Source organism: Saimiri boliviensis, chromosome 12 (genome assembly GCF_048565385.1).
Source record: "Saimiri boliviensis isolate mSaiBol1 chromosome 12, mSaiBol1.pri, whole genome shotgun sequence".
In the NCBI taxonomy this organism is placed as follows: domain Eukaryota; kingdom Metazoa; phylum Chordata; class Mammalia; order Primates; family Cebidae; genus Saimiri; species Saimiri boliviensis.
Window position 1 is genome coordinate 106122561 of NC_133460.1, and position 18690 is coordinate 106141250.

Below are 18690 nucleotides of genomic sequence, written 5' to 3' on the forward strand. Positions count from 1 at the left end.
TTGCTGCTGCCACATAAGAAGTGCCTTTCACCTCAAACTACGAATATGAGGCCTCCCCAGTCCACGTAAGTCCAATTAAATCTCCTTTTCTTCCCCTTCTCAGGTATGTCTTTATCAGCGCATGAAAATGGACTAATGCAGTGCCACTGGCCTCTAAGCAAAAGACAAGTGTCCACAACTGCAGGAACTTTCACAGAGAGGCAGTATTGGTGTCCAGTAATGCATGCTTTTCCCTTTCCCCAGCATCTAAGCTAATCTAAGAAGTTTGGTTAATAACAAGAGCAAGCATGCAGAAATTTGGATGTCAGTTATCAGTACACAAACAGAGAGAGCCTTGACAGGTCTCAACAAAAGCTCAGGTAATGATTTCATGAATCCTACCCAACTGGATTGAATCTACACTCAAACACAGATAACAACCTGTCTAATTTCTACATCATTCCCATTTACAGTTGCAAAAACTGAGACCAGATGTAGTTAAGCAACTTCTCCAAGCTGTTACACATTCCTGTGTCACCACCTCCCTTTGTTATCAGAGTATTTATCAATACTCAAAGATACTCAGTCATAATACCTACCACATTGTTAGAACTGTGTATCTGTTACTAAGTTATAACCTATTTGTAAAGGAGAAGCCATCTCATTCGTGTTCAACAAATCTTTGTTTAAAAAATTAAGGCATTTCTCACTATCCTACATACTCCTGGGCCCGCTGCATTAGTATTTCATTTATTAGTTCAACAAATGTACACTAAGCATTAAACACGTACTACGGGGCAGGCACACTCTAGCTACCTGGGAAAAGAGAAGTTAAATGTCATTAGATTCTCATGGAATGTATGCACAGGAGATAGACTAGTTCTGGGAAGAAACGTCAACTACTACGGGGTAGGTAGGTAAATGATGAAATCTAGTCTTAAGTCCAGTAGAGATTCCTGGAGTTGACATTTCCCAGTAGACAGGGAATTTGCAAGCATGAGGGAGGGGCAAAGGGAAGGGAAAAAAAAAAACCAAGAATACCGTATGGATAAAGACCTCAAGTGGGGAAAAAAACGGGAATTCTCTGGTTGGTCAGTATTTCATGTTCTATGCCACAGATGATAAGGCAAAGATAAGAGTTTCTTCAATAGGAGTAATTCTGGATTTAATAAACAGAAAACAGCAAAGTTTAAAATGGGAAATAATAAGCTTTCTTTTCTCAAGAGGCTCTCAGCTGTGAAAAAATATTTTGCTACAGTTATTATCTAGTCTGACTTCATATCAGAATCTTTGGGCATTAAAAAAATCTGATGCCCATAGTTGATCCCAGATCAATTACTTAAAATCTCTAAAAATATGGCCTAACGATGGGTCTTATGAAAATGTTCTCCAGGCCATAAACTACAGTCAAAACTGACAACTGCAGCAACTAAAAGGCTAGGCAGTGCTAAACTATTTCCTCAGTCTCTTTCTGAAATGACCCCAAAACTTCCCATTGGCTGACTTTGTGACATTCAAATCTTAGCCTAAACATTCATCCTCAGAGACGATGACAACACAATCTAAAGCAGCCACACTCAGTTAATTAATGTCTACCACACAGCACTCATCCCATCTGACATCTGTCTTCTTTATTGCCACTAGCTTCTCTGCTAGAATGGAAGTTCCATGAGACCAGGGATGTTGCCTGTATTGCTCACGGCTGTTATTTCCCAGTAGGATCTGAATGACTATTTCCTGGATAAAGGAAGGAAGTAAACCAGAAGGCAAGTAGACATAGGGGTACCACTCATATAAATGGAATTAAATGAATAATATTTTGAAGCTTTAATTCTGATGGATTTGGATCGGATATAATTAAGGCAGACTGGAAGCACATAGTATTTTTTAAATCCTTAACTTAAAACTAAATAAAGGCTGGCTTGAATTTCCAATCAGAGGTCTACCTAGGAAGGAGACTAAAGAATATGAAATATTTAGTCTAGACTAGAGTCAACAAAGGTGTGAGCAAAACGTCTTCATGAAGAGGAAAAGGATGATGAAACTATAGCCAACATGTCCACGAATGACAAAAAATAAAACAGGTTAAAATATAGAGCAAATTAGAATTTAGCTTAGGCATAATGAAAAACTTTCAAAAGAAATGCTGTGAAACTAGAATAGCCATCACAGATGAGACATAAAAGTGCAATCTCTGCAAGTCCCTAAGTCTGGTATGAAAATATTTCAGCCGGGCGCGGTGGCTCAAGCCTGTAATCCCAACACTTTGGGAGGCCGAGGCGGGTGGATCACGAGGTCGAGAGATCGAGACCATCCTGGTCAACATGGTGAAACCCCGTCTCTACTAAAAAAATACAAAAAAATTAGCTGGGCATGGTGGCACGTGCCTGTAATCCCAGCTACTCAGGAGGCTGAGGCAGGAGAATTGCCTGAACCCAGGAGGCGGAGGTTGAGGTGAGCCGAAATCGCGCCATTGCACTCCAGCCTGGGTAACAAGAGCGAAACTCCGTCTCAAAAAAAAAAAAAAGAAAAGAAAAAAGAAAATATTTCATTTGAATGGGTCATGTACTAAAGGAAGATTAATATAAGAACAGCCTGAGTTTTCTTTGAGTCTCATAAACACATTAAAAATATCTTGAGTACTAGAGTTTTCTGCTCTCAACAAATTTAGAACTAGTACCAGATAAAAATGAGCCAGAAGGATAAAATACTAGTAAAAATGTAACCAAATCATTATTTTAAGGCAAACAGAAATATGCTCATGCTTTTCCTTCTGTACAGAACATATGTTAAGGCCTATCAAGTCAATTAATAATTCAGGCATAAAAGAAGTTCTTAAAGATAAGCACATTCAGAGGTTACCTCCTACAATGTACACTTAAGTATGAGCTCAAAAGAAAAACTCCAAACACCAGCAGGACACCTTTGTCAGCTTATCTGGACTGTCAACGTAAAACCAGCAAGGCACTGTGCTTTTCTCTCTCAAAGCCAGTCCTACTTTCAGCGTCCATAATTTCTGACAATGGAACCATCTCCCCAGCCATTCAGTACTTAACCTCAAAGCTTTGGAATTATAATCATCCCCAAATTTAGTTAATCACCAAGTCCTGTGAATTATTCCTTTGTAAGAAAGAAAAAGGTGGGGGAGAAATTTATTAATTAAAGAGATTTAAGAGACACATCACAAATATAATATATGAACATTATTGGGTCTTAAAGTCAAACAAATTGACTGTAAAAAGATTATGAGACAATAACAAAGTTAGGAAATATGAACACTGACTAGATATCAGGTGATATTTAGAAACACTGTTAATACTTTCTAGGTAAATGATGAGATCGTGGTTATGTTTTCAAAATGCCCTTATCTTTTAGAAATACATACGACAATACTGACAGATTAAGTGATATTTTTGACCTGCTCCAAAATAATTGAAGGGAGAGTGGAGGTGGAAACAGAGTGAAGGAATAGATGAAATGCATGAAAATTGCTAAAGCTGGGTAATGGGTACAAGGGGTTCAATTACGCTTTTTTCTTTAATTTGGCATGTTTTACAACCCCCATTAAGTCCTAGGTCTATGAATGGATAGATGTGTATTTTCCGATTTACACTGCTCTACTCTGCAACTGTCGATGGCTCCCAGGTGCCTACATACCTTAGCCCGGCCGCAGGGTCCTGCACAGTCCTTTGGGTTACCCTTTTTGCTAAAAACACATCATCAGTACTTTCCCTTCTAACCCTTTCTTTTACTGCTTCTTCTCCTTGAAATGTGCTTCTTCATCCTACCTACTCTTTTCTTGAGCTACTCCTTTCTTTGCTCTTCCACATCTTGTAAAGTAAAAAAAAAAAAAAAAAAAATCCATGTCCTCGTAGGCCAATGACCAGACCACTGAATGCCCTTGTTTTATGTAAAATGCCCCTAATCTTCACCTGGACCTCAAGTTTTAAGTAGAAGATCCATGGATCTTCAGAGCTGAAAGCCTCACTCTAAGGAAAGCAGAGGTGTTTGGTTATTGCCAGCACAGTGGGTGGAAGGCAGTGGTCTGCTCCTCTGCACTGGTCTTTACTCTGCAGTTTTTACAGTGGGCCACTCATACTTAGGAAACATCAAAGGGTTTCATTAACAAGAGTCATAAAACGTTTTTTTAAAGGGAAATCTGAAATATACTTAAATCTCACAATAATTCAGTGGATTATAAGAGCAGGAGGGGCTGTGGTTCTCATTACAGAAAGCTTAATTTCTGAGGCAGCAAAGAGATTTCCTTATTAACCCACTTGTCCTTCCTTCAAAGCTTCAAATCCAGTGCCCTGAGATAAAAATTTTATTAGAGATTCATTGTTCTATAATAAAAACAGACATATATGTGAAAATCAACTTTACCTTATATTTCATCTTGGGACATGAATGAATGTAGAAACCCATATAATAATAGCTGAGCTGAGAAGTTTTCTCGTGGAGTTGCCGAGTAAAAGCAATTTCTCTGCCAAAAGAAAAAGAAGAAAGCTGAAGGCAGTTAACTCTGGTTCTAATGTTCCAAAATCTATGTAATTTGATGATAAACATTTGATAAAATCTGATATTAAGCTATCGAAAAATTACAAATATTAAAAGAAAAACGACTTTTAAAACACTATACGTACATGACAAAAATGAGTATAGGAAAAGAAAAAAAAAACACGATACAATGACTTTTACTAAAGAAATAATAAACCCCTCTAAATAATATTAAGCAAATGCATCTAAGTTCAGGTTTTACACTTTATTGGGCAAAGTAGCTGATCTAAAATTCAAATAGCATAAAATGAAAGAGACCTACACCTACAGTGTCCTGTTAACTGTTCATCAAGCCCTATGGTTCTCAAAGAATCTGAGCTTAACAGGTTAAAAACAGTACAGCAAATTCTAGAAAACTCAAAAGCCAACACATTTCAGGAATAATATTATAACCATTTACATGCAAACACTTTCAGCTGTATATGACACGTAACTCATTCCTTTATCTAGGTACAACATTAATATTTATTTCCCCTAAAACTAGAGAGCGGGAAATACCATGCTACTTCACATTTTCTGTATTTGTTGGAATAAGCCAGATAACTTGAACGTAAAAAGTTGTCAGTATCTCCACTGTATCACCTGTGCATGAAGTGGTTTTAAATCTTGGCAAAGAATTTCATTCTACTTGCCCAGCTAAATGACTGACATAAGAGTGCCAAGTAAAACTTCAGTACATTTCTAAAGTATGAGAAAGTAGTTTTTTTCTTTATTTGTTTCTCGAAGGTATTCTTTTCTTTTTTTAGTAGCAAGTAATGCTTAAAATTCTAAAGAAATGTATTTGTAATGCAATATTCTGTGCATTTTTTTTCTAGCTCAAATTTTAAATCCTTGAAAAATTATTACCATAAAAATTCATTTTTAAATTAAAAGTATTCCTAAATCCAACCAGGTTAAACATTATTAGCCTCTAAGAGAATAAATCCTATTTCCAGAACCAATCCATTCTCAGGGTTCAAACTGAGTAAAGAATGCACTGACACAAGCAAACATAAGACCACCAATTCCAAGAAGGCCCACCCAGCCTTGGTACCACTCCACCGGTCCTGCCCACCTTAGTTCATTTCATCACCTCTCCCTGGTCATCCTTAATTCTTTTCTTCTCATCCTCACGTGCAATCCATTAGCAGGTCTTTGGGGCTTTCTCTCTAAAATATGTCTTGAATCTGATCACTTCTCACCACCTCCACCTCAGATATTCTGGTTCAAGCACCATCATGGTGCCCCTAAATGACTGCAGCAGCCTCCCAACTGGCTCTTCTGTTTCTGCTATTGCCCCTCCATATTCTCCATAGAACAGGCCAAGTAGTCTTTTACAGTATTAATCAGATCTCCCAATCCCCCATCCCAGCAGTGTGTTGGCACCACATATAAATCAAACTCAACCTCCCCACCATGTCCTACAAGCACTACTCCACCTGCCTCCTTCTCACCAACTCTACCTGCATCTCTGCCCCTTGCAGAAGGCTCTCTATGTCCTTCCCTACACCCGAGTCCAAAAGACTTTTCTGTTTCTCTTGGCCACCTCAGGGCACTAAGATTGGCTGCCAGTCACCTGAACTTCTTCCTACCCTCAGATATTTACATGGCAGGTTCCTTTTTTTCTACCCTTTGCCTCTGAAATGTCACCTGTTCATAGAGGTCTTTCCTGACCACTCCATATAAAACAGGCTTCATGCCCACCACCAATTTTATTTTTGTCACAGTGCTAGGGAGTATCTAAAATTTTATATGAAAACAAATGCCATGCTCGTGATCCCCAATTCAAACAATTCTTAAATCTACAGGCTATGGATAAGCAGATGCTGATTACAAAAATAAATTAATAAAAATAAAAATCTACAGGCTAGATTATAGAAAATCTAAAAACATAAAACTATATTGATTGTTGGACTGCTTAAGAAACTTAAGAAATTGAGGGGAAAGGTGTCACCAAAATGCATTAAAACCAATAATGGAATTAACAACTGCTAACCTACTTTCTCCAGTTTTGCTTCAAGATGTCAGTCTCGTGGCTGCCTTTCCTTTTCCATAAACTCCTCAATTCCTATTCTCAAGAGCACCAAAAGGAAGTGACAAGACTGCAGAGCAGTTTCAACCATGCCATTCTCAACTGGCAAACCTTTCATGACCTCAGGCTCCTCTTCGGCTCCTTCACAGCTCTCCAGCTCTAGTGTTTGCAGGGATATACTAGGCGATCAATGATAACTCTTGCTAATTTTGCTGGGAATTAATTATTTGCCATCTCAATATCTAAATCTTCTCTCAGTTTACTGAACCATGAAGTATTTCATACATAGGCCACAGCTTATTATGTATAAATAAATCTCACCCTTAAAAATCCATCTGAGAAGTCTAGAAAAAATCTATAACACATTGTAAAGTGATAAAACACACACACACACACACACACACACACACACACACACACAACTAGCAATTATTTGAAAGTTTTGACTGATTTGGGCATAAAGAAAATGTATCTTTTCTGAAAAAAAAAACTTCTGAAGTTATATAATAATTGTAAAATCTAAAGTTATAAAACATGAATGCTTTAAATTATCAGTTTCAATTTCAATGAGAGCACCAACAGCCATAAGTATTTTTAAACTACTTTATACAAAAATGTGATTAAATACATTAGAATAAAAGACTGTTACAGAGCTCCATTATAAATATTATGTAATTGTGGATTTGTAATAAATTGGCATTAAGGAAAAAGTCAAGTTGAAAACGCTAAAACGAAGAAGTTGGTATTGTGGACCACTGAAACACACATACAAAATCAATTGTGGACCAGATTTTTTTCAATATTAAATTTCTAAGTTAAAGAAAAATTTCAACTTTTATATTCATAGAAAAGCACGTACAGAAAAAATAAAATAATCTGGTAGTACATTTTACTATGACATGAAAATGTGACCATCAGACATGAAGTCTGAGAAATGAAAAAAGTATGACACGATAGTAAAGAGTGAGAAAAAGACTCAAGCCCCCAAACAAAAGAAAAATTGTTTCCAACCCTCCTTCCCTCCTCTGCCACATATACACACAAACAGAAATAAATACAGAAAACTAGAATATGACTCTAATCTTCTCACCACTAAAAATGTCTTGTGCTGCATACATATATTTCCAGCGATGGAAATTATCTTTTGATGAGGGTCATAAATTCAAGCAGACCACCAGGGATTCCCCAGGCCTGTTCTGTATACACGTATATTTCTTCCAGTAGACTCCTATTACTTTAATTCATTTATACCACATTAATTTAACTTTTAATTAATAGTAAAAAAAAAATATAAAGCTGAATGCAGTGGTGCAAGCCTGCAATTCCAGCTACCTGAAAGGCTGAGGAAGGAGAATCACTTGAGCCCAGGAGTTCAAGACCAACCTGGGCAGCATAGCAAGACCCCATCTCATTTGAAAAAGAAAAAAGAAAGTAGAAACTAGTGATGACAAGAATATAAGTAATATAACACTTAAGGAATATAAGTAGTTCTGATGGGGAGCATAAATAAATGTATAAACAAAGAAAGCTACCCACAAATACAATGACTTCTTAAATACATGGATACCTTAAAAAGCTAGAGAATTGGCCAGGCTCATGCCTGTAATCCCAGCACTTTGGGAGGCCAAGGCAGGCAGATCACAAGGTCAAGAGATTGAGACCATCCTGGCCAACGTGGTGAAACCCCATCTCTACTAAAAATACAAAAATTAGTCGGGCGTGCTGGTGTGCATCCATAATCCCAGCTACTTGGGAAGCTGAGTCAGGAGAATTGCATGAACCTGGGAGGCAGAGGCTGCAGTGAGCCGAGATCATGCCACTGAACTCCAGCCTAGCAACAGAGCGAGACCCTGTTTCAAAAAAAAATAGCTAGAGAATCACCATCAGGCACTGGCATCAGTTCTAAAGGTAATATCTTCTAAAAACAGTAAAAACTACTATATATTATAGATACTAGTTATACATAATATTTATTTCCTATAAATACAACTAGTTAAATCACTAGTTTATATACAACTGTATATTATATATACAATGAAATGACTAGTTATATAATATATATTTCCTGTAAATACTAGTTAAATTTTAAAATTCATTTTAAAATTCAATGATTTTAAATATACTAATTGTTCTTAAATGAAAATTATAAATTATACATAATTATATATTCTATAGTAGTATTTAACTCTCATATAGAACACCTATAATATAGTAGCATATATTCTACTTAAGAGACCAGCAACAAATTATTATAATACACTGTCAAATAGGACTTCTACTGTTACATAATTAAATATAATCAAATGAGTAATTATTTGAAGTTCTATATAACCCACTACAATACTGGCAAAAAACCATCTTACCGTAGTGCAGAGTAGACGCCCAAAGACAAAAACGAATAATCAGGATCATAGTACAAATACACAGATGATACACAGTTTGGGAGGATGTCAATCACCCCCACAGCAATGATCTTTCCGTCAAGCCAGTACTGCTGGTGAAACGAGCCATAGCCACAATCTGGCCCATTAGGGGGAGTCTCTGCCTAAGAAAAAGCAGAGGCACAAACACAAACAGCCATTTTTTAAACATCAAAATAATCTCACAATTAATATACTTTCATTTTCCTCAGGTTAGTAAGTCCTAAACTTTCCTCTTTGCTTCCATCATCATCCTTAGTCACACTCTATGTTAAGCTGCAAAACTTTTTCATCGTAGAAATACTGACTAAATACAAAATTCAAAAAAAGAAATCAAATTATGTTTTCTTCAATGTACTTAGTGCTTGACAGTAGGAAACATAACATTTTACAAGGGAAGAAAATCACTATTAAACTATGTTCTTCCATTTCTATACTACTCAGCCATAAAAAGGAATAAAATAATGGTATTCTCAGCAACCTGGAAGGAGTTGGAGACCATTATTCTAAGTAAAGTAACCCAAGAATAGAAAACCAAATATCATATATTCTGACTTGCAAGAGGGAGCTAAGCCGTGAGGACACAAAAACGTAAGGATGACACAATGAACTTTGGAGACGTAAAGGGAAGGGCGCAGGGGGGTGAGGGATAAAAGACTACACACTGAGTACAGTGTACACTGCTTGGGTGATACGTGTACCAAAATCTCAGAAATCACTACTAAAGAATTTATCCAAACAACACCTGTTCCCCAAAAACCTACTGAAATAAAATAAAAAGAAATAAAAAAATAAAAACTATGTTCTTCTATCTCACAAAAAGGTTAGGAAAAAAATGTATGAGAAAAATATGAGGAACATACAAGAAAAGGGTGGGGTGAGATACTGCCAGTCAAGCCTGTTCAGTGAGTGCCTCAGCTCTGAGAAGGTACACAATCCCATTATTTTTTCTAGGTAAGAGTTACTGCGTAAGTACAAAGGACTATGACACTTCTCCTTATTAGCTAAAGGAAAACAAAGTTTTTCTTCATTAGTATCTTAATTTAACTATAACTTCACAGGAAAAATCTAGAGATTTCAGAGCATAATCACCTTCCTGTAAATATAGTTAGTTAAATGATATTTCTCATTATAAAATTCAACATTTAAAATATAACTGGTCTTAAATGAAAACCATATAAAGAAAAGTATCAAGCAGCATAAAACAGGCTTTACTGGAGACTGAATGGATGTTAGAGATTACTAATTCAAGTGAACAAATAAAACACTACTTGTACATCATTTTCACACAGCTAAAATCAGAAAATATGTATGAATAAAAGCTAGAAGAGAATAAAGAAAGATGAGAACAGGTTGAGTAACACCAAAACCAAGCAAAAAAAAAATCAAGAAAAAAACATTTACAAATCAGTATCTCTTACAAACACAGATGCAAAAATCCTAAACAAATTATTAGCAAATCAAATCCAACAATATATAAAAAGACTTATACCATGAACCAGAGAAATTTATTCCAGGTATGCAAGGCTGGCTTGACATTAGAAAAGCAATTTTTAAAAAAGTAATTAATGAACAATTAATGTAATTCACCACATCAATAGGCCAAAAGAAGTATCATATGATCAAATCAACTGATGCAAGAAACATTACTGGCAAAACCCAATACCTATTCATGACTAATCACTCTTAACAAACTAGGAACAGAGGAAGGTTTTCTCAACTGGCTAAATAACATATATTCGAAAACCCACAGCTAACATCATACTTACTAGTAAGAAAGAACAAGGTAAGGATATCCTCTCTCATCACTCCTAGAAAACATATTGGAAATCTTAGCTTGTGCAATAAGGAAATAAAAAGTATGCAGACTGAGAAGGAGGAAAAGCCTGTCTTTCTTTATAGATAACATGACAGGTAATTAAAACAAACAAAAATAAGCAATAACAAAAAAACAGAAATAAGCAGTTATAGCAAGATTTCAGAAGAGTAATATACAAAAGTCAGTTGCTTTTCCACATACCAACAATGACTGGAATTTGAAATTAAGAATACATACCATTTGCAATACCACAAAAAATTAAATGCTTAGTTATAAATCAAACAAAATATATACAGAACCTATATGCAAAAAACTACAAAACTGACCAAAGGAATCAAAGACCTAAAAAATTAGAAAAATAGTATGCATGCATGGAATAGAAGACAACATTGTCATGACTTCAGTTTTTCCTAAGTTGAGACATACGTTTAATGCAATCACAATTGAAATCTCAGCAAGCTATCTTGCAGCTATCAAAACATTGATGCTAAAGTTTACGTAGAGACAAAAAAAAAAAAAAGAAGACTTAGACTAGCCAACCCAATACTGAGGAAGAAAAAAGTTGGATGACTGACACTTTCCAATGTCAACACTTACTATAAATCTATAATAATCAAGATAGAGTGGTATTCGTGAAAGAACAGACATAGGTCAATAAGATAAAATAGACACAAAGTCAAATGATCTTTGACAAAGCTTTGACAAAGCAGTAAAGGCAATGCAAGAGAGAAAGAATACTCTTTACAATAAATGGTGCTGTAAAAACCAGACATCCACATGCAAAAAAAAAAAAGAATCCAGACACAGACCTTACACCTTTCACAAAAATTAACTCAAAATGGATCATAAACCTAAATGTAAAATGAGAAACTATAAAACTTCTAGATGAGAATATAAAAGAAAATCTAGGTGAACTTAGGTTTGTCAATGAGTTTTTAGATAAAACACCAAATGCACAACTCACGAACAAAAAGCTGCTAAGTTGTACTTTATTAAAATTGAAAATTTCTGGTCTGTGAAAAACATTGTTAAAATAAAAACTCAAGTCACAGACTGGGAGAAAATCTTGTAAAAGACATCTGATAAAGAACTGGTATCCAAAATATACAAAGACTTTTAAAACTCAACAATAAGAACACAAACCACCCAATTAAAAAGCAGGCAAAAGATCAGGTGTGGTGACTCATGCCCATAATCCCAATGCTTTGGGAGGCCAAGGTGGGAGGATCCCCTGAGCCCAGGAGTTCAAGGCTGCAGTGAACTAAGATCGTGCCACTGCACTTAAGCCTAGGCAACGGAGCAAGACCCTGTCTATTTTTTTTAAATGGAGGAGAAGGGGCAAATGATCTGAACAGAGACCTCACCCAAGATGTACAAAAACAGATGAACATATGAAAAGATGCTCAACATCACTTACCATTAGGGAATTGCAAATTAAAACGAGATAATACCACAAAACTACCACACTAAACAATACACACATACAAATTATTTAGCCCACTGAAGAGAGGGGTATCCTCCAACTCTCTATTCTCTCCTCTACCACCCCCACCCCAACTAGATCTTACGACAGACAGTACCTTCACTTAGTTTTCCAGGAGGCTCAGACATCCATTCCCAGAGAAGCCTCCTTAACTCACTTACCATTCCCTATTTACTGCCTTGAGAATTCTACTTCAAAATGTGGGACTGTTGTATTTCCCTAAACCTTAGTCAAAAAGGTCATGTCTTGGTATGATTAAATAATTCTGACCTTGAGAACCCTCTGAAAGGGACTCAGGGACCCCTGGCATTACCAGGCCACACTTTTGAGAATCACTGATATGCATCTACTTTGAAAATACAGGTAGAAGAGGAGCCTGCCAACTGTATGCAGCAAATAGAAAGGGAGCAGGTTACAGGATTCAAAGTCAAAAGATCTGGATTTGAGCCTTAACTCCATTGTATACTTTTCTGCCTGTTTGAACTAGGTAAGACAGTAATTTAGCTTCTTTTAAGAGTTTCAGTGTCTAGGCGGGGTGTGGTGGCTCACAGCCATAACCTCAGCACTTTGGGAGGCTGACGCGGGCAGATCAATTAAGTTCAAGAGTTTGAGACCAGCCTGCTAACATGACAAAACCCCGTCTCTACTAAAAACACAAAATATTAGCTAGGTGTGGTAGCACAGGCCTGTACTCCCAGCTACTCTGGATGCTGAGGTGGGAGGATCGCTTGAGCCTGGGAGGCAGAGGTTGCAGTGAGGCAAGATCATGCCACTGCACTCCAGCCTGGGCAACAGAGCGAGACCCTGTTTCAAAACATAAAAAATTAAAGTTTCAATGTCTGCATTTTTAAAACAGAAATCATACTACTGGTCAGTCTCAACTGTCATTAGTTGTGAGAAACAACAATATGTAAATAAAGAAACTTTCCAGACTATAAAATGTTTAGGTCAGTTTTTGCTTTTGGTTTTCAGGGGTCTGAATAGCACATCCTAATAGATCACATCTACAAAATTACATCAGTAGCTAACTTAATAGCAAAGTTATTTAAACAGCGGTTATCTTTAATTTCCTCATACATAAATCTGTCATGTGATTAGCAATATTTAGTGGTTTATCTTTACCAGTCTGCAGTTTTGCATACTTTGGATATGTGAAAGAATTAATTAACAAAGTAATTTTTCAGAAGTTCCTCAATTTCAAGGATTTAGCTGATAACAAGAAAAAAAATAAAGCTCACTTCTACCTATACAAAAGAAAAACCACCTTAAATGTTGGGAGGGAAGGAATGACTTCTGTGATTAATGAGCAATGTGGTACAATACCAAAGGCACTGTGTTGAAATGACATCAGTATTAATAGGCTAATTCTGGCTTCCGGCCAAACTGCTCCCAAAATGGGTACATATTTACTCTAATAAAGTATACCTGTCTCTTCACCCACCTGCTTCCATGTACCTAATTTATCCCCAAAACACTGTTAAGGCTCAAAAGAACAGGAGACTGGAGAATCATACGCCAGGCATCAGGTCAGTATCTGAGGGGATTTACTAGGAGGTTCAAAGGTAGGAAGACTCAAAGTCCTCAGCGGCTTTAAGAGAGCAGAGCCTGAATTCTCCGCTCTTCCAAAGCAGCTGAAAATACCTCTCCCACATTGTACCTATACAATACAAAAATCTATCATTAGACAAATAATGTCTCAAATTTTTAGTAAGTAACAGTTAATGGACGCGCAAAGGTAATCCTTTCAGGCACCTGACACGAAGTCTGCATTGTGTTAAAATAACTTATTCCTGCAACTGTTTTGCTTTTTTGTTTTTTGTTTTTAACAGTTTCATGAAACACTTCACCAAAGCTTGAAAAACAAAAACACACCACTTTGGGAGGCAGAAGCAGAGAGATCACTTGAGGTCAGGAGTTTAAGACCAGCATGGTTTTACCAACATGGTAAAACCCCTTCTTAACTGAAAATACAAAAATTAGCTGGGTGTGGTGGCAGGTGCCTGTAATCCCAGCTACTTGGAAGGCTGAGGCAGGAGAATTGCTTGAACCTGGGGGGTGAGGATTATAGTGAGCTGAAATTGCACCACTGCACTCCAGCCTGAATGACAGAGCAAGACTATGTCTCAAAAACATAGTTAGGTAATAGAAACACAAAGATGTGCTAAGCCGCGGTGGCTTCAAAATCTATGATTTCTTTAAAACACCAAAAACTAAATTTAAGAAATTTTAAGTAATAGCCTACAGTTAAGAAATGAATAAATAATAAACTTAATTTGGAAAATGCAACTGGTAATGCTGTTAAAATATCACATAGTTAAGTGATTTAAAAATCAAGTGCAACAGATTCCTAATTTTCTGGCAGACAATTAGACACTAAAGACAGGGGAAAATAAATTTAATATTATCAAGAGCAATTATGAATAATTTTTAAATTCTTTTATCTATTTTCCATATTTTTAGATAAACATGCATCAATGTTAAAATCAAAATCAAAAGAGTTTTTAAAAACTAAATTGAAGAATTACCAGTTTAGGTCAAGCATCCCAAACCCAAAATCCAAGATCCAAATGTTCCATAATCAGAAACTTTTTGAACACTGACATGATGTTCAAAGGAAATGTTCATTGGAGCATTTCAGAGTTTAGATTTCCAGGCTTGGGACGCTCAATCAGTTAAGTTTAATCCAAATATTCCAAAATCTGAAAAAATCCAAAATACTTTGCTTCCAGGCATTTCAGATAAAGACTACTTAACATGTAATTACTGAATAGAACAGATAAGGAATACTCAACTATCACTGCTAATTGAAAAAAAAAAAAAAAAAAAAGCCAGGTGCCATGGCTCACACCTGTAATCCCAGCATTTTGGGAGACCAAGGTGGGCAGATTACCTGAGGTCAAAAGTTTGAGACCAGCCTGCCCAACATGGCGAAACCCCACCTCTACTGAAAATACAAAAAATTAGCTGGGCACAGTGACGGATACCTGCAACGCAGCTACTCAGGAGGCTGAGGCAGAAGAATCACTTGAATCTGGGAGGCAGAGGTTGCAATGAGCTGAGATTGCACCACTGCACTCCAACCTGGCCAAACAAGAGCAAAACTCCATCTCAAAAAAAAAAAAAAAAAAAAAGATGGTAGAAAGATTATCTGAAAATAGATTATTGGGTGTCTTAGTCTATCCAGGCTGCTACAACAAGATACCTTAGACTAGGCATTTTATAAACAATAGAAATTTACTGTGCACAGTTCTCAAGGCCGAAAAGTGCAAGTTCAAAGCACAAACAGATTCAGTGTCTGGTGAGGGTTTGTTACACACAAATGGTGCCTTCTGTGTCCTCACATAATAGTTGGGGACGGTAGCAATTTTCAACTACTTTAATAAGGGCACATAATCCCATTATTTAGGGCAGAGCATGTATAACATAATCACTTTGCAAAAGGCCTCACCTCTTAGAATACTAGGACACTGAGTATTAGGTTCTAACATATAAATTTTGGGGGAATACAAACACTGACACTGTAGCACCGAGTATTCTTTCAGTGAAGCTCTAGGCTTGATTTTCTTTTGACTGAGTCATTTTACAACTCCACAGGTGCAGAAGTCAACTTGTAGATTTCTATTCATGGAAAGGACCCCAAAGGTTACAGTTTGCCACCATGTAAGGCAATAACCAGTTGTTTTTATCTAATCCAGCAATCTCATCTCAATCTCCTATTAAATCGCATGCATCTCTCTCAATATGCTCTTTGTACCAGTTTTAATGCCTTACTGGTTTTGCACTAATTGAGTCAATATTTGGCATGTGTTCATCCTCTAGCTGCATGAAGGTCACAACTTTGCCTTTTAAAAATTATAGTCAGCATTTCTGGAGGTCATCCACTGAGAAGCTAAAGTGGACCTGATGGAGCTCAGTAAATGAGAAACACACCTTACAGTCTGTTAAGCCTAACACATCTTTTCTTGGCTCCCAAAGAGATGTCCATGCAGCAATAAAGCTCTACCTTTGCTAACTGTTTCTCTATGTATTTTTCTCCTTCTCTACTAAGTTTGTGCCTTTGTGTTTCTGGTTCACTCATGACCAATATACTATCCCCAAAGACGGCAGTACTGAGAAAGGAAAATAAGCTGGTCAGGCAGACAGTAGGATGGGTCCTTGGTAAAATTCCTTCAAACACAAAAAACAGTCTGAAAAAATCAAACCACAGGCACAAATAGAGCAGTCGGGAAAACTCAGGCTACAGCTGCACAGATAAGGAAACAAGGCCTAACATACAAGCCTTTGTTCTGGTGTAATCTTCGGCCTCCCAGGAAAAAGTTTCTTCCCCTTTTCAGGCATATACACGGTGGGCTCCATTGGAACTTGCATGGGGAGTGGGGGACCTTACCCAAAGCAACCCACAGTTGCACAACCAAGAGAAGCTGCACTTTGTGCTTGCCTAAAGACATGCCCACAGCTGCACAGATAGGGGGAGTTACACAGACAGCTTCACAGATTTAAAAAGTTACACAAACAGCTACAGAGATGACAGGTGTTTCTTATAAAAGCTTTTGTATTCAACTATAAAAATGGCAACCCTCTCTCAGGCCCCCTCTCTCCTACAGAGAGCTTTTTTCTTTTGCTTATGAAACTTTCACTACAACCTCACTCTGTGTTCATGCTCCTTAATTTTCTTGGTTGTGAGACAAAGAACTCCAGGTACCACCTCAGACAACAAGACTGAAATGTTGTGGTGCACTGGCTAGACTGCAACAGTAATAGGTAGATTTCGTTCATGGCCTCTGTTGGATGGATGACAGAGAATCTGGTTTGTTAGTCTTTTTGTTTGTCTGTTTGGATATTTGTAAGTTCAATCACTCCTGTGAGATCTGAAACGATGAGTTTCTGTCTTTGCTTGTGATCCATAGCTAAAGTTGTAGAACTGAGGTGAAGAGCCTTCTACATGTTTGAGCATCTGTAATTCAGAAAAGCCTTCACTCTCATTATGTATGAAATATTCTGCCTCCAGAGGGTATTAATAAATCACAGCTCTTAAACAGAAGAGCTCTGTAAAACTGATTTACAGAGATGAAAAAGCATGTATATTCTCCACATTCACAGAAACTAAAGAAACTTGTGACAGAAACTGCTAGCTCAGAAACATTTTTAAGAATCCAAGTATAGGCCAGGTGCAGTGGCTCACACCTGTAATCCCAGCAGTTTGGGAAGCTGAGGTAGGCAAATCACCTAAGGTCAGGAGTTCGAGACCAGCCTGGCCAACATGGTGAAACCCTGGTCTCTACTAAAAATATAAAAATTAGCCAGGTGTGGTGGTGAGTGCCTGTAACACCAGCTACTTAGGAGGCTGAGGCAGGAGAATCGTTTGAACCCAGGAGGCAAAGACTGCAGTGAGCCGAGATCATGCCATTACACTCCAGCCTGGGCAACATGAGCAAAACTATGTCTCAAAAAAAAAAAAAAAGAATCCAAGTATACATAACTACGGTAAATCTTTGGATAAGCCAAGCCAGTTTAAAATGTTTGGTTTGAGTGGGAAAAAAGTTTTGTCTTTTCTCATAATTATTAGTATTAAGTATAACACGTGAGTGGATTTAAAAAATAATATACGCATACCTGGCCAGGTGCAGTGGCTCACATCTGGTAATCCCAGCACTTTGAGAGGCTAAGGCAAGCAGAACACTTGAGGGCAGGAGTTGGAGACCAGCCTGGCTACATGAAAAAAACCGGTCTCTACTAAATACACAAAAATTAGCTGGGTATGGTGGCAGGTGCCTATAATACCAGCTACTCAGGAGGCTGAGGCAGGAGAATTGCTTGAACCTAGGAGGAAGAGGCTGCAGTGAGCCGAGATCACGCTACTGCACTCCAGCCTGGGTGACAGAGCCAGACTCTGTTGCAAAAATATAATAATAATAATAATAATAATAATTATATAGGTATACCCTGCAGGTACTATGGGTTTTGTTCCAGACCACTGCAATAAAGTAACTATCACAGTAAGGCAAATCACGTAAATTTTTTGGTTTTCTGATGAATACTGTTTACACTATTAAGTGTTCAATAGCATGTCTAAATATACTACATATATGTTAATTTAAAAATATTTCAATGCCAAAAAATGGTGTTGGAAAAATGGCACCAACAGACTTACTCAACATAGGATGGTCACAAACCTTCCATCTGTAATAAACGCTGTTTCTGAGAAGTGCAACGAAGTGTAACAAAATGAAGGATGCCTACATAGGGTTGGTTTCTAACGAGAAGAGTTCAACTCAACTTTCAAAACTACTCAATGGTTTACTGATCAAAAAAGCTAACATCGTAGCTCTGTCATGCTGAAGATTTTGAAAAATGTAAGTTTGTGTTCAACTAAATTGAATTATAATTCTGATAAATATTGCTTAAACATTTTTTATTTATA

At 37.0% G+C, this 18690-nt stretch overlaps 1 protein-coding gene across 16 annotated transcripts in view; it reads right to left on the reverse strand.

Annotated features, from left to right (window-relative positions):
- The window catches only part of ATE1 (arginyltransferase 1), a 266317-nt gene that overhangs the window by 191490 nt on the left and 56137 nt on the right, over positions 1–18690 (reverse strand). For all 16 annotated transcript variants that reach the window (XM_074382989.1, XM_010332267.3, XM_003922136.3 and 13 more), the window contains 2 exons: positions 8911–9092; positions 4363–4462 (listed from right to left, as the gene is read on the reverse strand). In XM_074382989.1, the coding sequence (XP_074239090.1) occupies positions 4363–4462; positions 8911–9092 (282 nt within the window). The remainder of the gene's footprint in view (positions 1–4362; positions 4463–8910; positions 9093–18690) is intronic.